The sequence below is a fragment of the Mytilus californianus genome, unplaced genomic scaffold, assembly GCF_021869535.1.
Source record: "Mytilus californianus isolate M0D057914Y unplaced genomic scaffold, xbMytCali1.0.p SCAF_7, whole genome shotgun sequence".
In the NCBI taxonomy this organism is placed as follows: domain Eukaryota; kingdom Metazoa; phylum Mollusca; class Bivalvia; order Mytilida; family Mytilidae; genus Mytilus; species Mytilus californianus.
Genome location: NW_026262723.1, coordinates 92,756,892 through 92,772,404, shown reverse-complemented (window position 1 = coordinate 92,772,404; position 15,513 = coordinate 92,756,892). Strand labels below are relative to the sequence as shown.

At 33.0% G+C, this 15,513-nt stretch overlaps 2 protein-coding genes across 6 annotated transcripts in view; one reads left to right on the top strand and one right to left on the bottom strand.

Moving 5' to 3' along the window:
* LOC127708661 (ankyrin repeat domain-containing protein 50-like) overlaps positions 1-15,513 on the top strand; it is a 267,995-nt gene that overhangs the window by 142,722 nt on the left and 109,760 nt on the right. The window contains exon 12 of one of the 4 annotated variants that reach the window (XR_007985348.1): positions 7,758-7,768. The exons of the other annotated variants lie outside the window; for them this stretch is intronic. The gene's annotated coding sequence lies outside the window, so the exon portion shown is untranslated. Of the gene's footprint in view, positions 1-7,757; positions 7,769-15,513 lie in introns of those variants that run through there. 4 annotated transcript variants of the gene reach the window in all.
* The window catches only part of LOC127708658 (protein HID1-like), a 51,685-nt gene continuing 40,965 nt past the window's right edge, over positions 4,794-15,513 (bottom strand). The window contains exons 21-22 of one of the 2 annotated variants that reach the window (XR_007985340.1): positions 11,577-13,202; positions 4,794-5,029 (exon numbers count right to left, since the gene is read on the bottom strand). Coding sequence is in view for 1 of the 2 variants with exons in the window: in XM_052213738.1 (XP_052069698.1) it covers positions 13,139-13,202 (64 nt within the window). In the remaining variant the exon portion in view is untranslated. Of the gene's footprint in view, positions 5,030-11,340; positions 13,203-15,513 lie in introns of those variants that run through there. The other variant, XM_052213738.1, reaches the window with a different exon arrangement.

The window sequence follows — 15,513 nt, the reverse complement described above, 5'->3', positions numbered from 1 at the left end:
TGTACAACAAATGTTTCAAAAAAGTATTCAGAGACTATTCATTTAACGAAATTATAATATTATCTTTTAACTGTTTTTTTTTTTACAGTTGCAATCATTTACTTGTAAAGCAAATCATCACATACCGGCATGTTTTTGTGCACCAAAAGGGCATTTAAACTACCAAACAATCCCGGTGATGGTGTCATTATATCAGTTTCTAAAACCAGACTTTGTCCTCCTTAAAAAATTGACTAATGTATCTATACAAACTATAAAATTACACTCCTGTTTCCCAATATATTTAACAATAATCAAATATTTGTAGAATTTATGCATTAGAATTAATAATTCGTTTTTGCCTAGGCAGATGCTTGCGAATCTTTAATTACAAGTTAATGGTACTCAATATTACGCAAGACTTCTTGTAGATTTACTCTGTCCAGTTTAAACTGGCTGTAGTCCTTTTTGCGAGAATTGCTCTTTCAAAGATATATCATGTGCGCCAAATTTTTTTTTTTAAAGGTATCAAATTGCACCAGAACAAGGAATGCGCCTACTTACCTTTATGCATATTTATCAAATTATATTTGTTTACTTTTACGTAGTTCAGTCCTAAGTTTATTATGGAACCTTAAATATAATAATGTATGGAATTAACGGGGCTATTGTCACAGCTTTCTAAATATTTTACCTTAAGTTAACGAATTTCTACGTTTAAATTATTGTTAGCAGTAACAACAAGAAATTATTTCAGCTTTTTCTACTTTTTACTTGTTCATCAGAAATATATACTCATACATATAATTCTACTGATTAGTATATATTAATCTGATAGTCTTTTTTTTTTAAGATTATACTATAAAAATTAACAACAATGTATTTGTTCACATAAAAGCAAAACGTACACAGAATTAATCATGTTAAAACATACATGCTTTATATGCCTATCACAAGTCTAATTATATCAACTACAGTTCCATTTTCAGGGATTCAAACTCAGTTACATGTATAGACATATATTGGAAATGTGTAACTCTGATTAATAATATATTTAAAATAGTTTCAATATCCGTATTTTATAGTTTAGTGATTTTAATTCAGGTCGGTATCTATTTTGTACGATCGCCTCCTGCTACAACTTTAAGTTATGAGCCTTCAAACCATAAATATACAGATGTATATCTTATTATGGAGACATTTGGGACATTTTTACAAAAAAAGACGATAGTAAAGTAGGTGAACAAAATACTCATCCAAAACTGAAGCTGAAATAGCTGTATATGCGGCCTCGACAAAATAAAGTACGTATTGTGCTTTTGAGCGTATGTTTTTTGTTCAATGAAACACGACAATGCGCTTATATATCACATGATTAGAATTACCAGTCCCATGTTGAGCACAGAAAATTAAAATTTAATATTATAATTTCAAATTCAATTTTGAAAAAGTTATCTATATAAGAAAACCCTAAAAAAAAGACATACTTTGTGTAGGTTCCATGAAACACGACAATGCGCTTATATATCACATGATTAGAATTACCAGTCCCATGTTGAGCACAGAAAATTAAAATTTAATATTATAATTTCAAATTCAATTTTGAAAAAAGTTATTAATATTAAAAAACCCTAAAAAAAGACATACTTTGTGTAGATTTAGACTAAATAATCAAAGTCTTCGAATTGAGAGAGGTCGTTATGAAAAAAAAAGAAGAAAAAAACCAGTCGATAATGAAGGAGAGTAGGTTGTATTTCATCTATAAGACAGAATATGTCATCGTGAAGTTCACTATAATTCCTCTCTGTATGTAAGTCGGAACTTTAACCTGCAAATGTGTTTCACCTAGGCCATTATCGAAATTTCTACAAAGAACGCATCTTACTAATAATATTGTCCCTAGCACGTCATTGTCATTGAATATTTGTCACTTATGATCGGCGGTTAAAAAAAAACTCAAAACATTTTCAATTGTTTTAAATTATTATCTACCCACTGAGTCTGTTTCCAGTCATAATAGCGTACTCGGTGGCCATTGGTCTAAGTAGTCGAACTACTGTATCACTAGCCTGTCAACACTGAGGTTGTGTGAGTTCGAATCCCTCACCTGGCAGTTGCCATCGACTCCAATCTCAATTCTTCCAATTTTTAAAGAAATTACAAAAAGCATAAGTGTTCACAATTTCCTTCTCTTGACTTACATTCATCTGACATGGTCAGTCTGTCATCAAGCTATCTGATCTTCTGGTTCATTGAATCTCCTTGGCCCTGGTCTAATACAATGTGACCGAGAGACATTTACTGCATCGAGTAACGATTAGCTCTTGTTGGCCTTGTATTTTATCCCACTGTTAAATCGTTCAAATACCTCTCGTAACCGAATGATGTACTCATCGAATGTTGAGTTGAAAATTGCAATATCATCAACATATATTTATGTGATTAAAATTAAATGTCCAAACACATTTTCAATCAATCTCTTGAACAGATCAGGTGCTCTTGTCAAGGTAAATAGTATTACATAAAGCTCATATAAACATTATGGTGTTGAAAATGCTAGATTTCTTTTTCCTCCTACTTTAATTCCACTTGCCAGTAGCCAGACGCAATGTCAACACTCGAAAAATATTTTGCACCTGCTAACGTATTGTATGTGTTATAGGTGCGTGAAATATGAAACATGTCTTTCTTTGTTATATGTTTACAATACAGATGTCAACAGAAAAATCTAAGTTTTCTTCTAGGTTACTAATATTTCGTTCATTTAAGAAGTTGAAACCAGGAGTAACAAGCTGTTACTAAAGGGTATCCACTATAATTGCAATTTGGTTCGCCCAGGACTTGCAAAGTAGGTTCATGTATGTTGTCTTAACGAGGAATAAATCCTACTTTGTAAAAAATCACTCTGATTAAAATGAAATATTCTCTTAAATTGACATTATCAAGATACTTGATTTCTTGATTGACAACATATTTGTTACGTTTGGCGGACGTATTTTTCAACCGACAATCGGCATTCCCGCTGGAACAAACTATTCCCCTCTTCTTGCCAACTTGTTCCTTTATTCATACGAGACTGTCTTCTTACAGGAGCTTCGTAGGGAGAATGAAAAGAAGCAAGAATTATCTTTTAACTTCACGTTCCGCTATATAGATGAGGTTCTTTCACTAAATAATTCAAAGTTTGGTGACTATGTGGAATGCATCTATCCCATCGACCTTGAAATAAAGGATACAACAGATACAGTTAAGTCTGCCTCATATCTTGACTTACATCTAGAAATTCACAATGAAGGTCGGATGAGAACAAAACTTTACGACAAATGAGATGATTTCACTTTCCGAATTGTGAACTTTCCATTATTATGTAGCAACATTCCAGCAGTGCCTGCATATGGAGTAGATATCTCCCAGTTGATACGATACTCAAGAGCCTGCATTTCCTATCATGATTTCCTTGATAGAGAATTGCTGCTTACAAGGAAGCTATTGAACCAAAGAGTTCCAAATGGCGACGTTGAAATCATCTCTACGAAAATTTTACAGACACCATCACGAGTTTAACCGTTATGGAATATCTGTTTCATAGATGACGACGGATATGTTCCAATTGTAACCACAATCTAGTCCTCTTTTCCTCAAATGTTACCCACCGAAAATAAGACTTATCACCGGGTTTGTACTTACAGGAGCAACACGACGGGTGCCACTAGTGGATCTGCTTACCCCTTGAGGAGCAACTGAGATCACCCCCGGTTTTTAGTGAGGTTCAGTTTTTAGTTTTTAGTTTCTATGTAGTGTTGTGTGTACTGTTGTTGGTCTTTTCGTTGTTTTACGTTTTTTTGCCATAACATCGTCAGTTTATTTCGATTTATGAATTTGAATATCCCTTTGGTATCTTTCATCGTTTGATGAATATAGAAAGTCCATTCAATTGGACCAGATGCAGCAGGTGCCCCTTGATATATCTCCACTGGAGAACAAGTATACATTCGATAGAACCATGATCATCAAGATCTTTATCAGTAGCATGACATGACACCTGGTCCTCTATGATTGCCTCTAATGTTGACATTTCTCAGTGCATATGTTGCAAGTCCTAGATGTACTACACTGCTACTATCACACAATTGGACCTCCACATCCAGATCCAGACAGACTTGTGTACTGAGCTGCCAATCCGTCTCCACATCCAGATTGCAGCAGTTTACTGTTAAGTTTTTTCTCAATGATCTTCATGACTTTTTCAAAGACAATCTTTGAACCACGCGTCAAGGGAACACCTCATTGAAAGTACAATGTCATGATCATCCAAAATAATCATCTTGTTGGAGCATACTGAACAAGATTGGAAACAATCCTCCATCATAATTCAAAAACACAGAAAAATTGAAGAAATCTTTGTTGAACATTTAAATCTATGTTTAACCTTTACTCAAGAAATCCACAAAAATTGCATTACATTATATCAAATGGAAGTGGCCCTAAGGTTTTTTGTTCATTTATATGTAGGCTATATTGACTGCAAATTCAAAGGAATGATTTGTATTAATAAAACAGGGTTGTGTGTGGAAAATACCATGACATGTTGAGGGATACAGGCTCTAGTTAGTTCATAGTTTGCATACTTCATCAACTATTACAAATTTTCCTTTTTCTTCTTAGAAAGAAACCCCATTTTAATCTTACACTGACCTCTCTATGTCTATTTTGGTTTATATGTGTTGTTGGATTACTGCCTCATTGATGATTAACCAACATTTTTCATTATTTATAATAACAAGTTTACTGAAGGGAAAGATTTAAAATACAACTTCAGTTTCAACAAATATTTAATTACATATAATTTAACATACACATTAACAGAATAAATAACTGTTAATAGATGTATCACCACAACAGATGTTGACTTTAAACAAATTTTTGGCCATTCATAAATATATCCATAGCTAAATATTTCACATCTTATATTTCAACAGTGGCATAGGAGCATTAAAAAAAGTCTTGATAGAGGGAGGCAAGGGCAGACTTACAAAGTGAAAATAAAAACCTTTGAGAAAAGTACACTAAATACCAGCCATATATGCTAAGATATATTGTTTAATAAACATTTTTGATAAAATTTATTTCAATTACTATAACAGAATATCGAAAATTTAAAAAAATTTTCCCCTTGACCTTTTCCATTACTCCTATGACAGGGTCAAAGGTTAATTGTATACTACAATGTATTTTAAAACTCTAATCTATATCACAGGTAATCTTTAGCCCATATTTACATATTGCTTGGAATGGTATATTTTAAAGAGCATAAAACTAATATTTACATTCAACTCTATGAAGTTTATTATTCTAAAACCTAAAAAAAATACTTTGATGTATTTTTTTGTGTCAATGTGTTGCTGTTTCATTGAGTTGCAAATTAATTTGACAAAATACCAGATGACAAATGATTATGTCATGTCTGCTGTTAAGCCACAAATATACTTAAAGACATGTTGGTAATTTACATTGGTGTTTTTGAACATTGTACTTATAAGAGCAGAAATTACGAATGGGTTACAACAAAAATATTGGAGTAACCGTCAGAAATATTTTGTCATTAACTCTAAATTTGCATGCATTAAATTTTAAAAACTTCGCAAGAAGAAATTTTACCTTTCTAATTATTTTAACAAGTATTTTTATTAATAAAATAATCACAACAACATCAGCAATTTTATGCGTGAAATATGAAACATATCTTTCTTTGTAATATGTTTACAATACAGATGTCAACAGAAAAATCTAAGTTTTCTTCTTGGTTACTAATATTTCGTTCATTTAAGAAGTTGAGTAACAAGCTGTTACTAAAGGGTATCCACTATAATTGCAATTTGGTTCGCCCAGGACTTGCAATTTACTGTTCTAAGAAGGATATGGAAAATGTTGCATCTCAGCAACACTAGCCTCAACCCAAAAAACAGTCCCACCGATCCAAGCGTCTATTTCAAGGTTTTATATAATGAAGAAATAACATTCAAGTCGGTAAATTGATTTGAAATCTTACTTCACTATCTTGTAAAAACTTTTTGAAATATCCGTTCCGTTCATTATGAATCAATGCTAAAGCTGACTTATAACCAGACATAGTTTGTTCTTTATATGTTCTTACAGAAGAAAGCTGCATAAAGAATTCTGCTACATCTGGAATAGTTGTAGAAGTGAAACTGGTATTGTGTTTTTCTACACCAACTGTCATGAATTCGGATTGATTGATTGATTGGTGGGTGGTTGCTTTACACCGCATCATCACAAAAAGGGTATATCGCGCCGAGACATTTGTTCTGAGTCTTGCATTATAAAAGAGAGGCGACAAATACCAAAGGAACATTCAAACTCATAAGTCAAAAATTAAACTGACATGGCTAAAAAAGAAAAAGACCAATAGACAAACAACAGTACACAAAACACTACATAGAAAACCAAAGACTGAGCAGCACGAACCCCATCAAAAAACGGTTGGTGATCGCAGGTGCTCCGGAAAGATAAGCAGATCCTGCTCCACATGTGGCACCCGTCGTGTTGCTCATGTTAGTACAAACCCGGTAATAAGTCTAACTGCTGTTTTGCATGAAAATCCGTCTGACTTGTGTCGCAGTTTGACAATTTCCATGTCATATGATTCAATGTTTCTGGATTCTGATGAAATATGTTTACTCGATTGTTAATTTGTGAAAGCAGATCTGGCAGATGAGGTAATTTAATTGGAATAATTATCAGAAGTTTCAACATCTGAGGATACCAAGATTGTCGTGGCCACTTTGGTGCAATGAGGAGAAATACAATATTTTCTTCTCGAATCTTTTGTAAGACTCAAGGAACAAGTAATAGACATGGGAGAGCATATGCAAACATGTCACTCCAATTTACAGTTAGATCATCTACTTTAAATGCTTTCCGGAACAGACGAGAAATAAACTGTCAACGTTTTGTTCTGAGCTGAGGTAAACAAATCTATGCATGGGTTCCGCATATGATGAAATATCATACCTACCACCATACTGCTAAGTGTCCATTCCGTCATTTTGGCAGGACTTTTTCCTCTCTATAGTGCATCTTTTTACATATTTTTCTTTCTCAGATTGGACGTTAAGCAGCCATCCATCATCATCATCATCATCATCTTTCCCGGGATGTAAACTGCACGAATAGCTAAATGTACCGCCTTTGTACTGATACTGATAGCTCCTGTAAAGGCCTTCATTTTTAATATATTTGTTCGATTTGTCAAACTCGTGCATACAGGAGTGAACTGAGTCAAAAGCAAAAGCAAAATATTCGGACTATAAGGTGCTTACTGTTAAAGCTCGATTGGTAATCTGCCCATTGGTTTAAGGTAAATGAATGAAGCCATCATACCTAGAAGTTTAAGTATTGATCTTGCTTGAGTCTGCTGACTTTTCTTTAATGTTTGTGTTCTTTCTAGAATACTGTAATATCAGGCCTCTGTGGTGTGACTATACCCTCTTCAAATTGTACGTTTCCAATACTGCCATTATTTTTTATAACATTCTTGGTGCAGTTAGGAGCGCGAACGGCATTCCTCGATTTTATTATTTAACTGTGACTTAGAAATCTGAATCTGAGAAATCTTTAGAAGTCTGTGTAAACGGATATAAGGAAACATGCATCCGTCAAATTCAAAGATTTTGCATAGTCTCAAGTTTCACGGCTTTCATTGTTGACCGCAGGATTTTAATCTTATAATGATAAAGAATTACCAATTGATTTAGCAGATTGGGATTGAGAATTGGTCGCAATCTTCTTTGATCTTTCGGGATTACGATAACTGCGCTGTAAAAATTCATATTTTTCTTGTTCAACAGGAACAGGCTCTATAAAATTATTTCATAATAAAAAATTGTTTCTGCTAAGATAACTGACACGTGAATACCATACATTGGAACGCACGTTTTCTTTTTTATTTTTGTACATGATTGGCTCAATAGTTTCAACTTTAGCCCTTCTCGTAAAGTGTCTAATACCTGCTACTATGTGATAATTGTCCACTTATTGTGAAATATTAACAGACGTACATCTACATGGGAACTATGATAGGCGGAAGATACCAAGGAAGGGTAAACACATCCTGCTACATATTAGGTACTAGTTGCTATGTTGCTCATATAAGTAAAAACTTGGTGATAAGTCTAATTCCTGGAAAAGAGAATAGGATGGTGGTTACGACAAACACATATTCCATACGGTCTTTGGTCTTACTTCCTTGCAGATTGGAAACCTTTTAAGTCCCCAGCTGTTTTCTTGGAAAAATTCAGAATCCGAAAAAAAAATTCCTGCACGGCAATTATCTTGACTCAAGCTAGAATCAAAATTGTTTGTTTTTTTTCTGGCAACTTTAGCCACCTGGTGATCCGAATTATCAACATGATCAACTTTCTTCTTCTTACTGGATTCGTTAGCAGGAATTCTATCACCTATAGACGTGTAGTTCTTGTTTTAACTACTTGCATTATTATACAGTCTTGTGTCTCTCTAGCATCACATAAATTCTCTGCAGAGATATGCAGTGTTTCGAAATACGGGCCATTAAAAAGCCCGACTGCCACAAAAACTTCAATAATTTTGTTCAGTAGATTTACTAATATATTTTACATTTATTAGAACAACTTTTCTTCTAATCAAAACTGAATTAATCATGATTCTTACTGACAAATCAGCCATACTTCTACAATAGTTCTTATTGTCTTACGTCTTCCACCCTATCATCTTCGCAGGTTGCCTCATCCAAAAAAGCAGAAATCATAGTGCCATAAGAAATGGCTCGAAAAAGTGCCCTGGCTGAGTTATCCATTCGACGAAAACTTTATCTAATTGTCTGTGAAATTGTGGTATATTGTCCCCAGATTTATAAAAAGCGCTTTTATGTCCAATTGACAGTCCTTTTTCAATAGAGTCATCCAATTTGAGAGGATTGGAGAAACAATTAGAATTATCTTTCTTAACAAAGAAAGCCTTGTCATCCCTGCAACTAGCAGCTTTTTTTTCAAATGCCCTGCCATGGCCTCCCTTTTCACGTATTTCACCACAATAATGGTACCTTTCAAAGGCAATTTATTTGATTTTCTATCAGTCTTGTCAGCTTTCAATCTTGCTGATATAAAGCATCTACAAATTCAGGTTCTATATTGAGGACTCTTTCCAAATTCACGAACATCAATTTAAGTAGCTAGCAAAGCCGGGCTTCAAAGCTATTGTGAAACTACCTATTCCAGGGGCGGCGTGAATCAGATGTGGATACATAAAAATTCCAAAGATCTGTTAGAGTACATACAATCTAAATCTATTTCCTCTTACAATAGTATTAAAACATTTGATTTGTCTATCCTTTACACAAGTATTTCCGATTCCAAACTAAAGGACAAATTGAAAGAATTAGTCCTGCTTTTTTTTATAAAAAAGAATGGCAAAAGGACGTACATGTATGTTGTCTTAACGAGGGATAAATCCTACTTTGTAAAAACTCACTCTGATTCAAATGAAATATTCTCTTAAACTGACATTATCAAGATACTTGATTTCTTGATTGACAACATATTTGTTACGTTTGGCGGACGTATTTTTCAACCGACAATCGGCATTCCCGTGGTTACATACTATTCCCCTCTTCTTGCCAACTTATTCCTTTATTCATATCTTTTAACTTCACGTTTCGCTATATAGAGGAGGTCCTTTCACTAAATAATTCAAGATTTGGTGACTATGTGGAACGCATCTATCCCATCGAACATGAAATAAAGGATACAACAGATACAGTTAAGTCTGCCTCATATCTTGACTTACATCTAGAAATTCACAATGAAGGTCGGATGAGAACAAAACTTTACGACAAATGAGATGATCTCATTTTCCAAATTGTGAACTTTCCATTCTTATGTAGCAACATTCCAGCAGTGCCTGCATATGGAGTAGATATCTCCCAGTTGATACGATACTCAAGAGCCTGCATTTCCTATCATGATTTTATTGATAGAGAGTTGCTGCTTACAAGGAAGCTATTGAACCAAGAGTTCCAAATGACGACGTTGAAATCATCTCTTCGAAAATTTTACAGACACCATCACGAGTTTAACCGTTATGGAATATCTGTTGCATAGATGACGACGGATATGTTCCAATTGTAACCACAATCCAGTCCTCTTTTCCTCAAATGTGACCCACCGAAAATAAGACTTATCACCGGGTTTGTACTTACAGGAGCAACACAACGGGTGCCACTAATGGATCCGGTTTTTAGTGGGGATCAGTTTTTAGTTTTTTAAGTTTCTATGTAGTGTTTTGTGTACTGTTGTTGGTCTTTTCGTCGTTTTACGTTTTTTTGCCATAACATCGTCAGTTTATTTCGATTTATGAGTTTGAATATCCCTTTGGTATCATTCGTCGTTTGATGAATATAGAAAGTCCATTCAATTGGACCAGATGCAGCAGGTGTCCCTTGATATATCTCCACTGGAGAACAAGTATACATTTGAGATGAAAAAGAACCCTGATCATCAAGATCTTTATCAGTAGTATGACATGACACTGATCCTCTATGATTGCCTCTAATGTTGACATTTCTCAGTGCATGTGTTGCAAGTCCTAGATGTACTACACTGCTGCTATCAGACAATTGGACCTCCACATCCAGATCCAGACAGACTTGTGTACTGAGCTGCCAATCCGTCTCCACATCCAGATTGCACAGTTTAAGTTTTTTTATTTTTTGAAAATTTATCTCAATGATCTTCATGACTTTCAAAGACAATCTTTGAACCACACGTCAAGGGAACACCTCATTGAAAGTACAATGTCATGATCATCTAAAATATTCATCTTGTTTGGGCATACTGAACAAGATTGGAAACAATCCTCCATCACAATTCAAAAACACAGAAAAATTGAAGAAATCTTTGTTGAACATTTAAATCTATGTTTAACCTTTACTCAAGAAATCCACAAAAATTGTATTACATTATATCAAATGGAAGTGGCACTAAGGTTTTTTGTTCATTTATATGTAGGTTGTATTGACTACAAATTAAAAGGAATGTTTTGTACTAATAAAACAGGGTTGTATGTGGAAAATACCATGACATGTTGAGGGATACAGGCTCTAGTTAGTTCATAGTTTGCATTATTACTATTACAAATTTTCCTTTTTCTTCTTAGAAAGAAACCCCATTTTTAATCTTACACTGACCTCTCTATGTCTCTTTTGGTTTATATGTGTTGCTGGATTACTGCCTTATTGACGATTAACCCACATTTTCCATTATTTATAATTACAAGTTTACTGAAGGGAAAGATTTAATATACAACTTCAGTTTCAACAAATATTTAATTACATATAATTTAACATACACATTAACAGAATAAATAACTATTAATAGATGTATCACCACAACAGATGTTGACTTTAAACAAATTTTTGGCCATTTATAAATATATCCATAGCTAAATATTTCACATCTTAGATTTCAACAGTGGCATAGGAGCATTAAAAAAAGTTTTGATAGAGAGAGGCAAGGGCAGACTCACAAAGTGAAAAAAAAAACTGAGAGAAAAGTACACTGTATACCAGTCATATGTGCCAAGATATATTTTTTAATAAAATTTTCTGAACAAATTTATTTCAATTACTGTAACAGAATATCGAAAATTTCAACTTTTTTTCACTTGACCTTTTCCATTACTCCTATGACAGAGTCAAAAGTTAATTGCATACTACAATGTATTTCACAACTCTAATCTATATCACAGGTAATATTAAGCCCATATTTACATATTGCTTGGAATGGTATATTTTAAAGAGCATAAAACTAATATTTACATTCAACTTTATGAAGTTTTTAATTCTAAAACCTAAAAAAAACCCACATTGTTGGTTTTTTTTTGTCAATATGTTGCTGTTTCATTGCGTTGCATATTAATTTGACAAAATACCAGATGACAAATGATTATGTCATGTCTGCTGTTAAGCCACAAATATACTTAAAGATATGTTGGTAATTAACATTGGTATTTTTTAACAGTAAAACTTTGAACATTGTACTTATGAGAGCAGAAATTAAGAATGGGTTATAACAAAAATACTGGAGTAACTTTCAGAAATATTCTGTCATTAAAAATAAATTTGCATGCATTAAATTTAAAAAACTTCTCAAGTGGAAATTTTATCTTTTTAATTATTTTAACAAGTATTTTTATCAATAAAATAATCAAAACAACATCAGCAATTTTATTGCAAGGAATATTATCAACTCAATGTGAATAAAAGGCTATAATGACAGCAAGTTAATAGGTTGATGGGCTTTATAGCGTGAGTTGGATATATCATACAATGTTTGACTTTACAGATAAATTCTCTATGAAAACTACAATCAGACAGCACTAATAATAAGAATGTTTAATGATATAACTTCAGATTGGTGTTGTCATAACCTGTAGAAAAGTGAACTTTGAGCAGACATCTTGACTTGTTTCCAAGTTAAATTAATGTATTTGGAGCAGACAAGCAAGTTGATTTATATTAATGGCAAACCCCCTTTTTAAAGGCTGCTCTAGTTAAACAGTCTGGTGATTTGGTTAACTTGCTGAACAGGTTATCTCAATCTATATCATGACTTTTGTCCTTATTCTTGATTATCAATACTTGGGAATGAAATAAACCAAGCTTCTTAAATTCATTATAGTCTTAAAACATAAAGAAAAATCTCAGTTACTAAAACCCATTGCATTAAAATCAATATTATGTCCCCCAAAGGCATATACCTTTAACATACCAGAATAAAAATATAAAAGAAATTTGACTAGTTCATAAACTCTGCAAGATTATTCTAAATTATTGAAATGTTATTTTTAGAGTTTTATAAAATAAATGTCACTAAATAACTTTAATAATGGATGAAAACACAATGAATACTAAGTAAGACATTAGATTATGCTGTATATGAGATTATTTTTAAATGATATGAATATTATGCAAATGAAACATTGCATAAGAATATATTCCCAAGATTTGTATTTTACCCAAACAACTACATAAAACATAAACACAATACTACATGGAAATGTCAGATCTTTGTAACAGGATTTCATTGGATGTAAGTATTCACTTTCATACTCTCTGAATCTCAAACAGTTTGACATTTGTGTCATACCATATCGGAGGATCAACATTTCTGTAAAAAAGAAAATAGTGTCAAACATAATGAAATACATACAAAAATATTTTTTTCCAAGTCTAAAACAACATTTAAATGTACATTTTTAATTCTAATGACAAGATAATTTAAGATGAATTTCCTGTTACTATACCGTTTCTTATTTCTACAAGAGTGCACACGCTGAAATGTCTCGCCTGTTTTACTGACCATTGATTTTATGTTGAAAGTCTTAAAGATAAAAGTTTTACTACAAGTATCACATAAACTTAACATTCTTAAAGATCCATGACAATGAGGTCAAGGTCAGATAAAAACTGTCACACAGACATGTACAGCTTACAATTATTCCATACACCAAATACAGTTGACCCATTGCTTATGGTAATCTAATAACAAACCAAAACACAAAAAACTTAATGTTAAACAATGAACCATGGAAATGAGGTCAAGGTCAGATGAAACTGGCTAGACAGACATGTACCCCTTACAATCATTCCATACACCACATATAGTTGACCTGCTGCTTGTAGTATCTGAGAAACGGACCTAATCACATACCTTTAACCTTGATCACTGATCCATGAATTGAGGTCAAAGTCAGGTTAACACTGTCTGACGGACATGCAGACGTTGCAAGGAACCCATATACCAAATATCCTATTACTCAGTGAGAAATTCACATGACAAAAAAACTGTAATTTTTTTTCAAGCAGTCACGGAACCATGAAAATGAGGTCAAGGACAATGGGCATATGACAGACGGAAACTTTGTAACATAAGGTATCTGCATACAAGGTATGAAGCATCCAGGTCTTCTACCTTCTGAAATATAAAGCTTGAGGTGCAGGCCAGACAAAAATGGGAAGGGTAGATATTATTAGACAATAAGCAATCAATAAAATAAGAAGAATGTGTCTGGGGACACTAATGCTCCTCTCGAATTTTGCAATTTTCCAAATTAAAAAGGGGCATAACTCTGGAATGGTAAATGACTCACAACCCAAATTCAAACTCTGTCTGTGTGTTGTGGTTCTTAGCATTGTGTATTAGTTTCTTAAAATTTACGAGGCAAACTAAATTTATGGTGCCGAAACGAAAAAATGGGAAGGACGGACGGACGGAAAGACAAACGGAAGGACGGACGGTGTTCAAGGGTAACACTTAATGCTCCCAATGCCTATGGCGGGGGCATAAAAAATAAGAAAATGTTGCATATTGCCAATGAGAAAATCTCCACCAGAGACCAAATGACATAGAAGTTAACAACTATAGGTCACCATATGGCCTTCAACAATGAGCAAAACTTATACCGCATAGTCAGCTATAAAAGGCCCCGAAATGACAAATGTAAAACAATTCAAAAACGAGAAAACTAAGGACCTGAAGTTTACATTTTTACATTTACAACTTAAAAAGTATAATAAATTGCATAAAAATAAAAAAGATTGCATCAATTTCAGCAAATTGCTGAAAGCAGATATCGATTCTATTATTAAGGAATTAAATCTTCCCTTTTCATGTTTCAAAATAGTTATAATTCAAACAGTATTTGACTGTAAAATATTTAGAGATATATGTAAGCTTAAGAAATGACTTTTATTACAAAATGAACTTTAACCTGATGTATTATTTTAAGTTTTCCCACTGATTGGAACTGTTTTGATAAATAATGTATCAATACTGCTTATTGGTCAATGGAATCATCTAAACAATAGGTATCAACACTTTCTACGAAAGAGGGAACTTTAAAAAACTATAAAAACATTGGTTACTTTATTTGAAAAATCCAACATGAATTTAGATAACATTGATTGTTTGAAAAATCCAGTTTCTTAACTGTACAACCTCAAGATTTCACAAGTCAAGATTGGTTCAGGATAGAAGATATCAATACAAAGTGATGGCATCAATTGCCACTGACCCTTTGGACCATGTTAGCTAAGAGAAACTCTAAACTGATTGAAAAAATCATTTCTAAGTAATCCAAGTATGAGGCTTGTCTATTTTCTACATTTTATTAAAGATATAAGCTGCGTCGGATAGAAATGAACCTCATGCAAATGAATGTCAATACATCTGTTAACCTATTTCGGGTTGAAAAAATCTCTAAGGAAAGTCTTTACGTGTTTGAAAATTGAGTTGTTAAAAGAACCCTACAAAACAGATAAAAATTCATCTTTTATTTCGTATTTGAATGTTCCAAAATCAATCAAAGTCTTATACATGTACATATATAAGTGTACTTTCAAAAGGTCGAATTCTATCTGATGCAGCTCATATATTAAGCTATATATTGTTATACACATTAACTTACCATTACCAAATC